The sequence below is a fragment of the Globicephala melas genome, chromosome 1, assembly GCF_963455315.2.
Source record: "Globicephala melas chromosome 1, mGloMel1.2, whole genome shotgun sequence".
Classification (NCBI taxonomy): Eukaryota; Metazoa; Chordata; class Mammalia; order Artiodactyla; family Delphinidae; genus Globicephala; species Globicephala melas.
This window is the reverse complement of record NC_083314.1, coordinates 57,671,000-57,688,267: the sequence shown is the minus strand read 5'-3', so window position 1 is coordinate 57,688,267 and position 17,268 is coordinate 57,671,000. Positions and strand designations below refer to the sequence as shown.

General features: G+C 45.5%; 1 protein-coding gene across 1 annotated transcript; it reads left to right on the top strand.

The window, feature by feature from the left end:
- The first annotated feature begins 292 nt into the window (after positions 1 to 292).
- On the top strand, positions 293 to 12,787 carry MYOCOS (myocilin opposite strand). The gene is made up of 3 exons (XM_030875616.2): positions 293 to 375; positions 9,124 to 9,260; positions 12,548 to 12,787. The coding sequence occupies exons 2-3, from the start codon at positions 9,166 to 9,168 to the stop codon at positions 12,705 to 12,707; spliced, it is 255 nt and encodes an 84-aa protein (XP_030731476.1). The 5' UTR covers positions 293 to 375; positions 9,124 to 9,165; the 3' UTR covers positions 12,708 to 12,787.
- Positions 12,788 to 17,268: the final 4,481 nt, after the last annotated feature.

Here is a 17,268-nt window from a genome sequence, read left to right as displayed (position 1 = left end):
TCTATCCCTGGACTCCATGTGTTCCCAACTCTAACAGAAGGACCATGTTGGCACTTTAAATATCAACGTCAACTTGAATCCTGTATCCAAAAATCTTCGAAATGTGTAGGTAATTCCCAGTGTATGGTTACTTGGGTAAATGGCCCTAGATCCCCATGAGGAATCATTATCATACACTCTCACCAGGGTATTGCAAGGACCTCCTCCTAGAACTTGATTTCTCTTTTATTGATTGATTTGTAAATAATTAATTAATTTCTTTTTTTGGCCACTCTGTGCAGCATGCATGATCAGGGATCGAACCCGTGCACCCTGCATTGGGAAGATGGAGTCTGAACCACTGGACCAACGGGGAAATTCCTGATTTCTCTTTTAGTGAGTGTGGGTTATTAAGGTGGCTGCCCTCGGCCTCATCATCCAGCATTGATCTGATTGTAGAAACTGAGCAATACTTGCTGACTCTTCATTCCTGGGAAGGCTGTGTTCTATGAACCACTTCTATAGTTGTGTGGGGGCCAAACCACCCAGCTGCCACTCTGGTTTTGCTGCTGGTTATGATAACATTATCCACCTGTTCCTGATATTTAACCACCTGACCTCTCTTACTTTAGTATCTATTATGCTTGCTGCTATACGTGAGGCCAATTCCAGTCATAGCATCTCCCACTGTCAGCCCTTGCCTACAGAGGACAGCCACCCCTGGGCTTCCTAATGACACTGGAGCCCTTTTGTGCAATACATTCTTTGTTCCTTTGGTAAAGGGAATGTCCGCCATGTGCATCCCCAGAGCCTACTCAACTGGGTTTTCTGCCCTACACAGTATATCCAGTCTAGAATGCCCATTTCTCTGAGCCTTGTGTTACCTTCCACCATCCATCCTGGAATTTGTACTTCATTTGACATGGGCCAACTCTTACTGCCAGCTTCCAAGAGCCATCATAGCAGCCGGTAAGCACTGTCTCCCAGGGTCCTTGCTGGGGAGTTAAAACATGTATCGCAGGACAGGGCTCTCCTAAACCCCCCTTGAGCCGGCAGTCACAGGATCCGGTCTCAGATGTAGATTAATACCAGGCCCAGCTGGTACAGGTTAGCCGAGTGCTGTAGCTGTTTCTTCCTATAGTCCCTTTGGTCCCTTAGCAGTTTCCTGGCAGGCTATGTGGTGACTTGACTCTAGGTATTGGTCTGGCAGCCAGAATGGAGATCCTGAAGGGTATGTGTGTTACCCTACAACACAGAGGCCTCTGCAGCATCTTTAATCAAGAGGAGTGCTAGTCTCCAATAGGGAGGACTAAACCATCTCGGCAGGCCCTGAGGATTTGCTTATAAATTTACTTATTTATTTATTTTTGGCTGCGTTGGGTCTTCGTTGCTGCGTGCAGGCTTTCTCTAGTTGCGGCAAGAGCGGTCTACTCTTTGTTACGGTGCCCGGACTTCTCATTGCAGTGGCTTCTCTTGTTACAGAGCACAGGCTCTAGGTGCTCGGACTTCAGTAGTTGTGGCATGTGGGCTCAGTAGTTGTGGCTCGCAGGCTCTAGAGCGCAGGCTCAGTAGTTGTGGTGTGCACGGGCTTAGTTGCTCCGCACCATGTGGGATCTTCCCAGACCAGGGCTCAAACCTGTGTCCTCTGCATCGGCAGGCGGACTCTCAACCACTGTGCGATCAGGGAAGCCCTCTGAGGATTTTCTTCATCCCAAGTCTCAGGATCCTGTTTTTTCCCAGCCCTGCTGGAACTGAGAAGTCAGCCTCCTCTGGAATGCTACTTTTTTTTTTTTTTTTTTTTGCAGTACGCAGGCCTCTCACCGTTGTGGCCTCTCCCGTTGCAGAGCACAGGCTCTGGACGCGCAGGCTCAGTGGCCATGGCTCACGGGCCCAGCCGCTCCACGGCATGTGGGATCTTCCTGGACCGGGGCACGAACCCACGTCCCCGGCATCGGCAGGCAGACTCTCAACCACTGCGCCACCAGGGAAGCCCATGGAATGCTACTTTTATAATTACGTCCTCAGCCTTATCCTCAATGTCTTCTGTCCTTTGGCTGCAGAAACTAAGCTGTTGCCTAAGAGGCCTCTGACTTTCTCACTTCACCTTCAACTGCTGATTAATGACCCCAATCTTTCATCATCTTTGTCAGAAAGAGGCATTGTCCTTATAATTGGTTCTTCCCCTGAGCCTCTGAAAAGCTTGAGATATTAAACCTTCCAGTTCATCCTCTTCCAACACAATCCCATCCCAATTCACCATCAGTGAAAAAACTTTTTTGGAATATAATTGCTTTACAATGTTGTTAGTTTCTGCTGTATAACAAAGTGAATCAGCTATATGTGCACCTATATCCCCATATTCCCTCCTTCTTGCACATCAATGAAAATTTTAACCACTGGCCATTACAGCTTGCCAGGGACTGATAATGCTCCACATACCATCAGTGATAAGGTTCTCTTTGCCTGGTAACCCACAGCCAAAATCTCTTTTTAGAGTCGTCTTCCTTAGACCACTGCTGGCACCTGCTGTGCTAGACTGAGTTTCCTGGGAAACACACTGAAATGTAGATTTATGTGCGGGAAGCTCATTGGGGGAGTGCCCTCTGCATCAGTAGCCATGGGAGAGAGAAGCTGAATTGCCATGTATCGATAATTACAACAAAGGCCTCGGTTGATTCTATAGGCAGCTCCTGAGGTAGGATGGGTCTGGGCATTCATACCCCTACACTGGTCAGTCATTGGATGAGGGCTATCATTTGTCTCTAGGGGAGGGGCTGAGGCAACTGTCTTCAGCTGAAAGCAATGCCTGGAGAGGGACTCACCTGAAAGCCATCAGCCGCCAACACTCCTAGCATCTGGGGAAACGAGTGCCTCAGCCAGAAAGAGGATCTGGATGACGTGCCACAGCATCAGCTACGATGCGCTGGATGTTGTTTCAGGTGTTGAGATACAGCAGGGAGTATAGCAGGCAAAAACCTGTGTTTTTTTCTATATTTTAAATGGAGTACACGAGGAAGGCATCACTGTGCAGGCAAAATTGAACGAAGACTTGAAGGAACAGAGGAAACAAGGTATGTAGATATTTGGGGCCGCGTGTTCCAGGCAGAGGCAACAGCAAGTGCAAAGCCTGGCTTGAAGAGGGAGTGTCCCCGGGTGTTCAGGAACACGAGGAAGCCAGAGTGAGAAAAAGGGGGAGTAACAATTGTCGAGGTCAGAGAAATTGGGAGTGAGGGAAGGAGGCAAATTGTAATAAGCTCTGAAGGCCATTGCAAGGGTTTTTGGCTTTTACTCTGAGTAAAAATGGAAAGCCATTGGAGGGTTTGGAGCAGAGGAGGAACATGACATATTTTTAAAGGATTGCTCTGGCTGTGTGTTGAAGGAGGGGCAAGGATGAAAACAGGCAGGCCAGTTAGGAGGCTTTTGCAATTATCCATGCCAAGCATAATGATGAGTTGCGGACAAGGGCAGGTAACAGTGAGGGTGGTGAGAAGTGGCTGGATTCTGGATATAACTTGAAAAGTTGAGCTCAAAATCCATCTGTTGACGGACTGAATGTGAGTTTGAGAGAGAGGAGAGAGATAAGACAAAGATGACTTCTAGATTTGAGGCTCAAGCAGCTGAATGGATGGGGTTGCCATTAACAGAAATGGGGAAGACAGCAGGTAGAGCAGGTTTGAAGGAGTTGATCAAGAGTTGATTCTTAGGCGTTTTGAGTTAAGTGTTTATTAGTAAAATGGAGATGTCAAGTGGACAGTTGATGTATCAGTCTGTGGTTCAGGAGAGAGATCTGGAGAGACAGACAGGATGTCATCATCCTAGAGATGGAATTTAATGATGTGACTAAATGAGATCAACAGAGAAATGAGAGTAGAGAAGAGATTCAAGGACCGAGCCTTGGATGCTCTAATGTTAAGAGTTTAGGAAGATGAAAAGAAACAAGCAAAGGGAACTAAGAAAGAGTAACCAGTGAGGTTGGGGCAGGAGACGTGTGGTGTCCTGGAAGCCAATGAGGAAATGTTTCAAGGGGGAGGGAGTGATCTACTGTTTCACACGCTACTGATGGCTGAGTGAGAGGAGCGTTGTTTTGGTAATTCACCACTGGCGTGGATTTGATAGAGGATGGAAGGAAAGCAATTGGAGACAATGAATACAAACAACTCTTCTTCAAGAAATTTTTCTTGACTTGTTTTGCAGTGGGGCAAACTGGATTCAAGACAGAGTTTTAAGATGGGAGAAATAATGTTTGAACACTGATGGGAAAGATCCAGTAGAGAGGGGACATTTGATATTCAAGAGGAGAGGATTACTGGAGTGAAGACCTGATGTGGATGAGAGAGGATGGGGTCAGGTGTCCGAGTGCAAGCACTGGTCTCTGAAAAGGCATTGATAGTAACGGGAGAAGAGGCAAACAATATGGCACAAAAGCTGGAAGGTGGGTAGATGGGTGGGTGGTGGGTACTTTTGGAAGTTCTCTTGATTGTCTCTGTTTTCCTCAGCTGAAAATGAGAATTAGGAAGAAGGGTTGGAGGTTTGGGAAGAGATGAGAAGGTTTCTAGGCCTGAGATAAGTACCCAGTTGAAGTTTGCCGTCATGAATTTCAAGTGAGTAGTCATCAAGGTGTGTGTTGGAGCGTCAAGAGGTAGAGAGGTGAATGTAACTTAGGCTGGCACTCAGCCAAGCAAATGCAGACTAGAGAGGGGGTCAAGGGAGCTGAGAGTAGACTTGAGGGACTCACACACCTGTGTTAGTGCTAATTATCCTGTTACCTCAGCTAGGCATCTATGCCTATAAAAATTATACCCGGCTTATACATCTTGCAGAGATTGAGACTAACTGAATCCCGTTCAGGGTAGAGTGCTAGAGCCATAAATTTTTGTAGCTGTAGGGATGGCAAGATAATATAGTCCCTAGAGGTGTCTCCACTTTGGCTTTCCCAGTTCAAGTCTTCCTGGGAGGCACAGCAGGGTGACCCATCCTGTTCTTCCAGGAGGATTCCTGTCCCTCTTTTGCCTGCATATCCTCCCAACAATCCCTATCCCTTGGTCTTTGTTCCACATAGCTGAGAGAGCCTAAGAGAGAAGTTTCAGTTCCCCTATTGTAAAATTAGTAATATTGGTAGTTGTATAGTTTTCTATTGTTTTTTAGAGAATACATGTTTTCATTTTATTCTATTTTGTGAGTGGAAAACCGCAGTCATTAAATATGTGAACTTTGGTGTCAGGTAGACCATGTTTTGAAGCCCAGCTTTTTTTTTTTAACATCTTTATTGGAGTGTAATTACTTTACAATGTTGTGTTAGTTTCTGTTGTATAAAAAGTGAATCAGCTATATGCATACATATATCCCCATATCCCCGCCCTCTTGCGTCTCCCTCCCACCCTCCCTATCCCACCCCCCTAGGTGGTCACAAAGCACCGAGCTGATCTCCCTGTGTTATGCGGCTGCTTCCCACTAGCTATCTGTTTTACATTTGGTAGTGTATATATGTCAGTGCTACTCTCTCATGTAGTCCCAGCTCACCCTGCCCCCTCCCCGTGTCCTCAAGTCCATTCTCTACATCTGCGTCTTTATTCTGGTCCTGCCCCTCATGAACCCCAGCTTTAACACATGTTATCTCACAAGTAGCAGCTAATTTCTAATGTGATTTCATTATAGTTAATGGATAGAAATACCGATTCTCTTACCACCAAACTACTCTATTACCAGGGCTGCTTCTTACACATCTGAAGTGTCAACTTCATGTTTGGATGTCAGGGTTCAGAAACATGTTTTAGATTTGTATGGAATATCATAAAGGATGGCTAGCATAGGAGGTAGGGGTTTGTCCAGGTTTGTATTGTTGTTAATCATTCAGATATATCTGACGACAGCAAACTTCCCAAGGGTTCCTACTTAAGAGCTCAGACTTCGTTCTCCAAAGTCATTGGGCCAAAAGAACACCAGACAAACACAAAACAAACCAATAATTGTTTCTGACATATTCAAACACAATAGAGAAATTTGATTATGTTAGACTTTAGTAATCACATGGCTAAAGGAGACAGATGGGAACACAATGCTATTGCAGTTTCTGATTTAATTTAAGTAATTGTTGGGTTCCCACTAGGAACTCAACACTGTGCCAAGCCTGGGTTAGGAGGGAGGGAAAAAATAGGGCTCCTGGGCTTCCCTGGTGGTGCAGTAGTTAAGAATCTGCCTGCCAATTCAGGGGACACGGGTTCAAGCCCTGGTCCGAGAACATCCACATGATGCGTAACAACTAACCCCATGCACCACAGCTACTGAGCCTGCGCTCTAGAGCCTGCGAGCCACAACTGCTGAGCCCATGTGCCTAGAGCCCGTGCTCTGCAACAAGACAAGACACCCCAATGAGAAGCTTGTGCACCGCAACAGAGTAGCCCCCGCTCACCACAACTAGAGAAAGCCTGCACGCGGCAATGAAGACCCAACACAGCCAAAAGTAAAAAAATTTAAAAAAAAATAGGGCTCCTACTTTCAAAAAGTATATAATTGAGTTTGTGAGGAAAAGGCTTACATTCATGTTACTACATCAAGGGCAGTATACACACATATTCATATTCATCCTGGGCTAAATGTATATATATGTATATATATATGTGTGTGTGTGTATGTGTATATAAACACGAATTTAAACATTTTAAAAGCCCAAAAAAGGTTAAATTAGGGATTTTTGCAAATATTTTCTCAATCCTCACAACTGCCCTTGTAGAGATTATTACTTTTTGTAATTGAAGTATAATTGATTTACAATGTTGTGTTAATTTCTGCTGTACAGCACAGTGATTCAATTATATATATATATATATACATTCTTTAAAAATTCTTTTCCATTATAGTTTATCACAGGATATTGAATATAGTTCCCTGTGCTATACAGTAGGACCCTGTTTTTTATCCATTCTATATATAATGGTTTGCATCTGCTAATCCCAAACTCCCACTCCATCTCTCCCCCACTCCCCCTTCACTGACAACCACAAGTTTGTTCTCTGTGAGTCTGTTTCTGTTTCATAGATAGGTTCATTTGTGTCATATTTTAGATTCCACATGTAAGCGATATCATATGGTATTTGTCTTTTTCGTTCTGACTGACTTAGTATGATAATCTCTAAGTCCATCCATGTTGCGGCAAATGGCATTATTTCATTCTTTTCTATGGCTGAGTAGTATTCCATTGTGTGTGTGTGTGTGTGTGTGTGTGTGTGTGTGTATACACCACATCTTCTTCTTTACCCATTCATCTGTTGATGGACATTTAGTTTGTTTTCATATCTTGGCTATTGTGAATAGTGCTGCTATGAGTATTACTCCTCTTTTACGGGTAGGAAAACCGAGGCTTATAGAAGTTAAATTACTTGCCCAAGATCATGCAGCTCAAAAGTGAGAGTCATGAAATCAGTCAATACCTTTTATTTCAAAGTCAAAGCACCTGCCGCCTCAGCAGAAGTGCTGAGTCATCAGGAAGGAGTGGGATCAATTATTATGATGGTGCTGGGAGGACAGCTGTACATGAATTAGCTTTTTAAATGTAGTCAGTAGTAACAGGTCATGCTTTCCAGCCTCTTTCTGTGCTTCGTCGTTGCTCATGTCGCCCAAGGCTCTTGCCCTGCTTTGCGCTCAAGACCCATCTCCCCTGCTGCAACATCTTTGGAGATTTCTCATCAAGGTCAATTCTGCAGGGGAAATCTGTGTCAGCTGCTAACTTTATTTATTTATTTAGTTGCACTGGGTCTTAGTTGCAACAGGTGGACTCCTTAGTTGCAGCTCGCGGTCTCCTTAGCTCCAGCATGTGAACTCTTAGTTGCGGCACGCATGGGTGATCTAGTTCCCTGACCAGATATCGAACCCAGGCCCCCTGCATTGGGAGCTCAGAGTCTTAACCACTGTACCACCAGGAAAGTCCCAGCTGCTACCTTTGAAGGGCAAAAATCAATCAATTAACTCAAGCTCTTGAGAGAGATTGACTACAGGAGGATTTAAAAAGTCTGGGAGGCAGTTGGCGGCAGTAGTGGTGGTTTTAGACTTTTCCTTCTCTGAGACGGTGGAGTAACTGACGTGTGGGAACAGAGACTGCACAGAATGAGGGCATTTCTTCAAAGACCATGAGCTGAGGTGTGGAAAGGGTCATATCGTGAGCTGATCTGGAATCAAAAGGTGAGTCATTTGGGCTTCCTCCTAAGAACAAACCTTTCCAGCCAGCAGACCAGGCTGGCGAGCTCAGGCCATTGCAACTCACGTTCTGAGAACGGCCATGTCACCCCGTAAGTGTGACCAGGTATCCAGGAATGAAGACTCATCCCTTACTCCTTTGGAAATGGCTTGGCACCGAGGCAGAACTGGAGGGTCACTTGACTCTGTACTGGAGTCTTTGAAGCCAGGCAGACGTAGGTTGAGATTCTAGGTCTATTCCCCCTGGGGAAGCTACCTAATTTCTCTGCTGCTCCGTTTCCCCATTGGCTCAATGGGGATCATAATAACTTATCTTGCGAGTTACTGTGGTTACCAAACAGAATACTGTAAAAGGATATCCCACATCCGACACTAAAGAGGTCCCACTGCTGTTATTTTTCTTCTCAATATCAAGCCTCCAGTATCTCTGCCAGGTGCATATCTGAATAAGTAGCCTTGTCAATCCTATGTCCCTTTCCTGTTCTTTAGAAGGTAAGTGCTCCAGGAAGAGGGCGGCTCTGCGTGTGTCAGTGATGCCAAACAGCCCTGTGAGAGAAGGGCTCCATGGAAGTGGCACTCGTTAGAGGGGAAGCAGCACCGACAGGGCCCAGCTGTGTAACCTGGGGAGAAACTGTTCACCTCTCTGGGCCTCCGTTTCCTCAGCTGTTCCCTGGGGGAAACCATCGCTGCCCTTGGTTTCCATAGCATGAGATTGGGTTAATAATACCTGTTCTATCTAAGGTGGGGAGGACCTTGCTCTTCCCCCACAGCAGGTATTTGAATGAGAAAATGTCTGCCTCGTGACAGGGGTGGGACTGGGGAATGGGGGGAGGGGGGTGGGCTGTAGGGAGGACCCACTGAGAACATGGCAGTGAAAGTCCTCTGCAAACCGTGCCATGTTGGACCCAGGCAGAGCAGTCCCAGCCCCTGAAGCATGTTTGCTGGTGCTTTTAGATTCGCAGGTGCGGTGAATATAAATCCTCTGAGTGCAAGGCCATGGCAGAGAAACGCTCCATGGGCAGCAGCATTAACCTCCCCTACAGAGACCTGGCCTCCGAGGTGACCAAGCGCCGAATCACCATGACCATGAGGTATTTCCGGGGTCTCTGGTGGGGGTTAGGATGGAACATAAATGCTGATCCTCACCAAGTGCCGTAAAATGCCTCCAGATGCTGGTTTATGTAAATGTATTCATCCATTGCAGCAAGGCAGATTGTTTTTTTTTTTACATCTTTATTGGAGTATAATTGCTTTACAATGGTGTGTTAGTTTCTGCTTTACAACAAAGTGAATCAGTTATACATATGTTCCCATATCTCTTCCCTCTTGCGTCTCCCTCCCTCCCACCCTCCCTACCCCACCCCTCCAGGTGGTCACAAAGCACCGAGCTGATCTCCCTGTGCCATGCGGCTGCTTCCCACTAGCTATCTATTTTACGTTTGGTAGTGTATATATGTCCATCCCTCTCTCTCGCTTTGTCAGAGCTTACCCTTCCCGCTCCCCATATCCTCAAGTCCATTCTCTAGCAAGGCAGATTTTACAGATGAGAAAACACTTTGTCACCCACTGTGGGAAACAGACCCTTGTCACGTGATCCTTCAATAGGCAATGATAAGGGCGCTGGGATGAACTTCAGGTCAGTGGCTCTTGACTGGGGAGTGAGGATCACGTTGATAATCAGCTGGAAGTTATGATGTACCCTCTCAGTGTAAAAATGCATGACTTTGCAAAGTTTGGGAACAGCATGGACTCCCCGAAGCTTGTCCTCATTCCCAGCTAGGCTGTAAGCTCCCTGCAAGGACTGCTTTTCTCCTTCATGACTCTGCACCTGGTGCCCAGGACTGTGCTAGCATGCCCTTAGCAAGGGGAGGCCTCGACAGCTTATCTGGCACAAAGGAGAGGGTTTGCCTGCCTTGGAGTAGTTAGCTGCCTGAGCTGCATGCTGGAGTTCTCAAACAAGTCCACTGCCTGACACCTTCCCCTGATTGTAGGCTCAGTGGATAAAATACAGGATGCCTAGTTAAATTTGAACTGTAGATGAACAACAAAAAGGGGTTTTTTTGGCCTAAGTAAGTCTGTGTGATATCTGTGATATACTTACAGTAAAAGTTGTTTATCTGAAATTCCAATTTAACTGGGCACCCTGTATTTTCCTTTGCTAAATCTGGCAAGCCTACGATGGCCACTGTGGGATGCTCTGCACTCTCTCTGGTCTGAGATCCCCAGATCAAGTCAGGTGCCTGAGACATCTCATATATAAAGGTATATAAAGAAAACATTAGGACTCCAATTTATAGGAAAACTGAGCTCTATTGAAATTGATGTTGGTTGGATGCTGCACCTTCCCTGTGTGTCAGGAGGTTGTGTGTAGATTGAGACTTTCCAGATGGGAGGACGGGAGCTGCAAAGCTGGAGGAAGGCCACCTTCACTGGACTGCTTCACTCACTCGCAGCAAATGCCAACATGTTGCAGTTTGTCTGTGTGAGTTAAGTGGACTTATAAGTTATTGTGTCTAGGCCTTTTTTTTTTTTTTTTTTTTTTTTTGTGGTACACGGGCCTCTCACTGTTGCGGCCTCTCCCGTTGCGGAGCACAGGCTCCGGACGCGCAGGCTCAGTGGCCATGGCTCACAGACCCAGCCGCTCCGCGGCATGTGGGATCTTCCCAGACCGGGGCATGAACCCATATCCCCTGCATCGGCAGGCGGACTCTCAACCACTGCGCCACCAGGGAAGCCCTATTGTGTCTAGTCTTAATGAATGCAACCCTCAACAGAGAAAAGTGGCCTAACAAATTTCTGCCAAGAAACCTGGGTTGAAGTCATTCTAATAATGCAGATATGAGTAAACAACAATTGGCAGAGCTGACACTTTTGGTCTGAGTTCTGTGGGTATAGTATGAGCTTAAAAATAATGATTTTGTGAAACCTGACAAGTTGGCTCAAAATAAAAATTATTGATTTGAAATAGGAACCTCTGTCCAGTTTGTTCACAGTGCTTCTTGACTTTAGAGTTTGTTGGGATGTAAGATATTAGTGAATTGATTTAAAAAATTATGTACAATTTCTTAGTTAACATAGGTATGGAGTTTTAAACCTTTACAGATGGGGCTGCGTGGCAAATTTGACACCACTGGTTAGACTGTGGAGTGGGCATTGTCTCCAGGGTGCTGTGGTCACTATGTTCTAAAATCCACTCAGGAAGGAAGAGATCCCACAGTTCTGGGGCCTCTCCTGGCTTCCTTCCCGGTTAGCCCCTCCCCATTCCCCCACATCCCCGCAGCAACATTAGGCATCAGCTCTCACTGGGAGATGCAGCAGTGAACTTGTGATCAGGAAATCTGAGTTTGGATTCCAGTTCTGTATTTTTTTTTTTTTTTGTGACCCATCTCCCTTTTTATTTTATTTTATTTATTTATCTATTTATGGCTGTGTTGGTCTTCGTTTCTGTGTGAGGGCTTTCTCCAGCTGTGGCAAGCGGGGGCCACTCTTCATCGCGGTGCGCGGGCCTCTCACTATCGCGGTCTCTCCTGCTGCGGAGCACAGGCTCCAGACGCGCAGGCTCAGTAGCTGTGGCTCACGGGCCTAGTCGCTCCGCAGCATGCGGGATCCTCCCAGACCAGGGCTCGAACCCATGTGCCCTGCATTGGCAGGCAGACTCTCAACCACTGCGCCACCAGGGAAGCCCTCCAGTTCTGTATTTTACTGGCCATATGACCCGGGTAAATCGCCTTCTGTCTCAGCTTCCTCAGCTGAAAAACTTAACAGGGGTGAGCTGTCCTTGAGAATCTGAATGTAGTTAGTTTCTAGTTAATTTCCAAGTCCCTAGACCAGAGTAGGTGTTCATTCAGCGAACAGTTAATTCTGAATCTCTAATCACTTAACTGGCTAGTCCTATTCCCTTGAAGGCAGGGTTTGCCCAGACCTGAGTAGAATGGAGATGCCTGGTGCATTCTAGCAGATGGGAAGGAGAACCTGGCAGGCTGGAGGTGGGGACAGGGGGGCAGGGGGTGACTAGGCAGAAAGGAGAGCTGAAGTGAGCCCAGGCTGAACTAGCCAGAGAATAGCTGGTATGCAAATAAAACATTGAGAGAGAGAGCCTGCCCTGGACTGAAACTACAGAGAGCTGGCTGGTAGGGGTGGACCCCAGCTACACTGGTTCCATGGGACCAGTGGAGATGGTTAAATTGTCTCTGAGAAGAGCAGACACACAAAGTGTAAATAGAGTGTATCTTATCTTTGCCAGGTGATGGCTCTGTAAACGTGGGTAGGTGAGTCAAGATGTCCTCCAAAATACTGTATGCTCTTTAGATGCTGGGATCTGGGGGTTCTTTTTAAAAATCCCACCTTTAAATGACATTCAGTGTGCCTTTCTTCCCAGAGAAGAGAGATTTACCAAGAAAAGTGATGAAGCCGGGGAGATACCCTCAGATATGGATTTGGGACAAGCTCGTCCTCCTAGTGCAGCTGGCTCCGAAGTACCCCCAGCCCCACCTCCTTCTCCAACTGAAGACTCCAAAGTTTCCTTCTTAAGCACCTAAAACATCAACCATTTTGAACTAGACTTTGACAGAAAACTCCAAAAAACAGTTTCCGTGAAGTCACTGGGGTTGGCTTTGAAGACTCTCTTGGAAAATCTTTGTTCTTTCTTTCCTAGTTTTCTTCTCCTACAACCACTGTTGAGCATTGTTTATCCTTACTTATGCACTTAGAGTAATCTTTGGTTTCTCAAGCCAAGTCTCTGATGTCTCTGTTTGGTCTTTAATTTATGCCACACGGTAGAACACTTATGGTAGTCAGTTGTATTTGAATTAAAAAAAAAATTATCAGGCCTCAGTGTTTGTTACTAAACCTGGATGAGCGAAAATCTCAATTTAAAGATCTGAGCTCCAGAGAACCCTGAGGGGTTTGGGTTTTCAAACCTCAGCCTGGGACGTGACAGTTTTGTGGCCTTTTGTGGCATCTCCTGGGCTTGGACTGGGCTGCATTTCACATTGATGGACGAAATTTTCAAAGTTTGTTTCTTGGAGATTTTCAAGTGAATTTCAAACTCTAACAGAAGAAACTTAACTTCAACAGCAGCCAAGCGCAGAGCGGCTTAGTTAGGGAGGAGGGACCTTAGTTAGGTCTCATGCTCAAGACTCCCCAGAGCGCTTCTAAGGACCCACAGGACTCTTCTGAAGAGTCAGAAAGCATTAAAGAGGTGATCATTCAAATCCACTTCTGGGAAATGTCCTCAGCTGCTGTTGGGGAGGGGGAAATTTCCTCCTCTATTCCTCTTGAGTTCTGGTGGTTGGACTAATAGTAAAATTGAAAAGACAGATGAACAGGAGAAAGAGAAATAAATTTTAATTCATGTGCATGGAGGTCTCATGGAATTGGGACCAAAGAAGTGGCCAAAGCAGGCAGTTTTTATACTTTTTAGACAAGGAAACAATACATTTGTGAGGAACAGGTAGGACAAAGAAATTTAGGTTTTGGGGTGCTCAATTAATGAAGGATCTAAACAGTTTGGGCTTGGAGTAGTAAATAAAAGAAGTAACAAGATTTGTTTACAGGCTTCTCAGCCCGAATTCTCTCTCTGACCATAAGTGTGTCTGTTTATGTGAGAGATTTATTTCCTACTTTAAGGGTCAGACAGAAAGGAGGGTCAGAGTATTCCTCTTGCATTGGCCGTTTCTTAGGTAACGTATTTAAGGTAATCCATACGCCATTGAGGCACATTTTGGGGTGGCCTGCCCTGGCCCCCAACAGGGCCATCTTTTATTGCATTCACTTCTTCAGAGTTCTTGTGGGCGTTCTCCCTCCAAGCCCACCCTTATGTGTGCTCAGATCCCCTCCCCACATAGCAGGCTGTGCTGTTGATGTGGAAGTCAGGTTCCTTCTTGTGGTCTGCCGCCGCAGCAGTGAAGCAGGGGGAGCAGGCCTGGAGCACCTGTCATCGCCAGCTGGGGGCTCAACACACACATGACCTCATCCTCAGTCAGATGAGAGAACAAGCCTGCACTGTCCAATAGGGTAGCCACTAGCCACAGGTGGCTACTTAAACATAAATTCATCAAAATTAAATATAACATTCAGTTCCTTGCACTAGCCACATTTCAAGTGCTCAATAGCTACATGTGGCTGGTGGCTACCATACTGCATGTTACAGATATAGAGCATACTGTGGTTACAGAAAGTTCCATTACCGCTGGAACAGAGGTTAACTGACTAGTCTAGGGTCACACAGCCAGTTAAGCATAGAATCAAGGAGGGAAAATGGTGGGAAGGGGTACCCCTTGAGGTAGTTTTATTTCTGATTGTTTCTGGGCAAGTTCCAGGATATTTTTTCTGTTTATTCATGTGTTCAAAATATTAAGTACCTACTGTGTGAGCTGGACACTGTTCTAGGGACATATTATTATTATTTTGGCTTTGTTAAATCTTGGTCATGAGTCTATTTTTTAACATCTTTATTGGAGTATAATTGCTTTACAATGGTGTGTTAGTTTCTGCTTTATAACAAAGTGAATCAGTTATACATATACATATGTCCCCATATCTCTTCCCTCTTGGATCTCCCTCCCTCCCACCCTCCCTATCCCACCCCTCTATGTGGTCACAAAGCACCGAGCTGACCTCCCTGTGCTATGTGGCTGCTTCCCACCAGCTATCTATTTTACGTTTGGTAGTGTATATATGTCCATACCACTCTCTCACTTTGTCACAGCTTACCCTTCCCCCTCCCCATATCCTCAAGTCCATTCTCTAGTAGGTCTGCATCTTTATTCCCATCTTGCCCCTAGGTTCTTCTGATCTTTTTTTTTTTTTTTTTAGATTCCATATATATGTGTTAGCATACGGTATTTGTTTTTCTCTTTCTGACTTACTTCACTCTGTATGACAGTCTCTAGGTCCACCCACCTCACTACAAATAACTCAGTTTCGTTCCTTTTTTGGCTGAGTAATATTCCATTGTATATCTGTGCCACATCTTCTTTATCCATTCATCTTTTGATGGGCACTTAGGCTGCTTCCATATCCTGGCTATTGTAAATAGAGCTGCAATGAACATTGTGGTACATGACTCCTTTTGAATTACGGTTTTCTCAGGGTATATGCCCAGTAGTGGGATTGCTGTGTCGTATGGTAGTTCTATTTGTAGTTTTTTAAGGAAACTCCATACTGTTCTCCATAGTGGCTGTATCAATTTACATTCCCAAGTGGGTTTAGGGACATATTACTGAACAAAACAATCACTGCCCCCGTGGAATTTACACTCCAGTGGGGGAAGACTGACAAAAGGTATATATAATTTAAAAACAACGAATTATATGTTAGGAGATGTTAAATGTAATGGAAAAGACATTTAAAAATAATAAGACAGGGTAAGAAAGATTAGAAGTGGCAGAGGAAGAAGCAGGTGAGTTGCAATTTTAAATAGGGTGGTCTGGGTAGGCCTCATTAGGAAGGTGATATTTGAGTAAAACCTTGAAGACAGTGATGGAGTTAGGTGTGTGGACATCAGAGCAGAGGGAAGAGCCAGTGCAAAGGCCTTAAGACAAAGGTGTATCCAGAGAAGGAGAAGGGGCCAGTGGGGCTTGGCTGGAGTAGAGTGAATCAGGGGCCATTAGTAGATGAAGTCACTGGTGGGGGCGGAAGGAGGTAGATCACGTGGGGCTGTGTAAGGACTGACTTTGAATGAGCTGGGAAGGCATGGAGGGTGTTCAGAAAAGGAGACGCATGCTCTGGCTGTTTGTGTGGAGGACAGGCTGTACGACGGGAGGAAACAGAATCATTTCAGAGGCTACTGTAGTAATCCAGGAAAAAGACAATGATAATTTGGACAAGTAATAGTTGGGATGGTGAGAAAGGTGGTCAGATTCTAGATATATATATATTTGAAGATAGAACCAATAAAAGTTTCTGATGGTTTGGATGAGGGGTTGTGAGAGAGAAGAGTAAGGGATGACCCCAAGATTTTTGGTCTGAGCAACTGGAGGGATGGCGTTTCCATCAGCCTCAAGACGAGTAGATTTGGAGTGTCTGAGGGGGTGGGATGGGCAAACTCAGAAATTCCATTCTTCCTCACTTAATATGCCTAACAGACATTTAAATGGAGAAGTCAAGTGGGCAAATGAATGTATGAACCTGGAGTTCAGGAGCAGTCTGGGCTGGAGATATAAATTTGAGGCATTGTCAGCTTAGAGATGGCATTTAAAGCCATGATGCTAGACGAGATCACCAGACGAATGAGTAGACAAACCCTAAAGTGAGCCCTGGGGTGCTACAGTCTTAAGAGGTTGGGGCTATGTGATGGTTCATGTTATGTGTCAACTTGGCTGAACCAAGGGGTGCCCAGATTAAACATTATTTCTAGATGCGTCTGTGAGGGCGTGTCTGGATGAGGTTAGCATTTGAATTGGTGGACTCAGTAAAGTAGATCACCCTTCGCAGTAAGGGTGGGTGTCATACAATCCATTTAGGGCCTGAAAAGAACAAAGAGGTGGAGGAAGGAGGAATTCACCCATTTTGCTCCCTGCTGGCCTGTTTGAACTGGGACATTGGTCTTCTACCCTGCTCTGAGATTTACACCATTGGCTCCCCTAGTTTTCAGGCCTTGGAACTTGGACCAGCTTTCCTGGGTCTCCAGCTTGCAGGTGGCAGACAGTGGGACTTCTCCACAATTGCATGAGCCAATTCCTCATACTAAATCTCTTTTTATATCTGAATCTGTATTTATACTTATATGTCTCCTATTGGTTCTATTTCTCTGGAAAAGTCTGACTAACACAGACTAAAAGGAAGAACCAGCAGAACAAACAAATAAAAACCAAGAAGGAGAAATCCATAATGGAGGAGGAGTTTAATGTCCTGGAAGCTAAGTGAAGAGTTTCCTTCTCCCTTCTGTTCCTCCTTCCATCACCCTCTTCTTCCATCCTGAAGCCAGAAGCAGTAGCTGGTGGAGGGAAAGAAAAGGAAACGTGGGCAGGGCTGTGCAAGCAGGGTTGGCCTTACCTATGTGTGTGCTGTGACCACTCATCTCATCACCCAAAAGTGTCTCGTCTTCCACTTTTCATTCAACAACACCTGGCAGCTACATGTCCTTAGAAAGGTGAA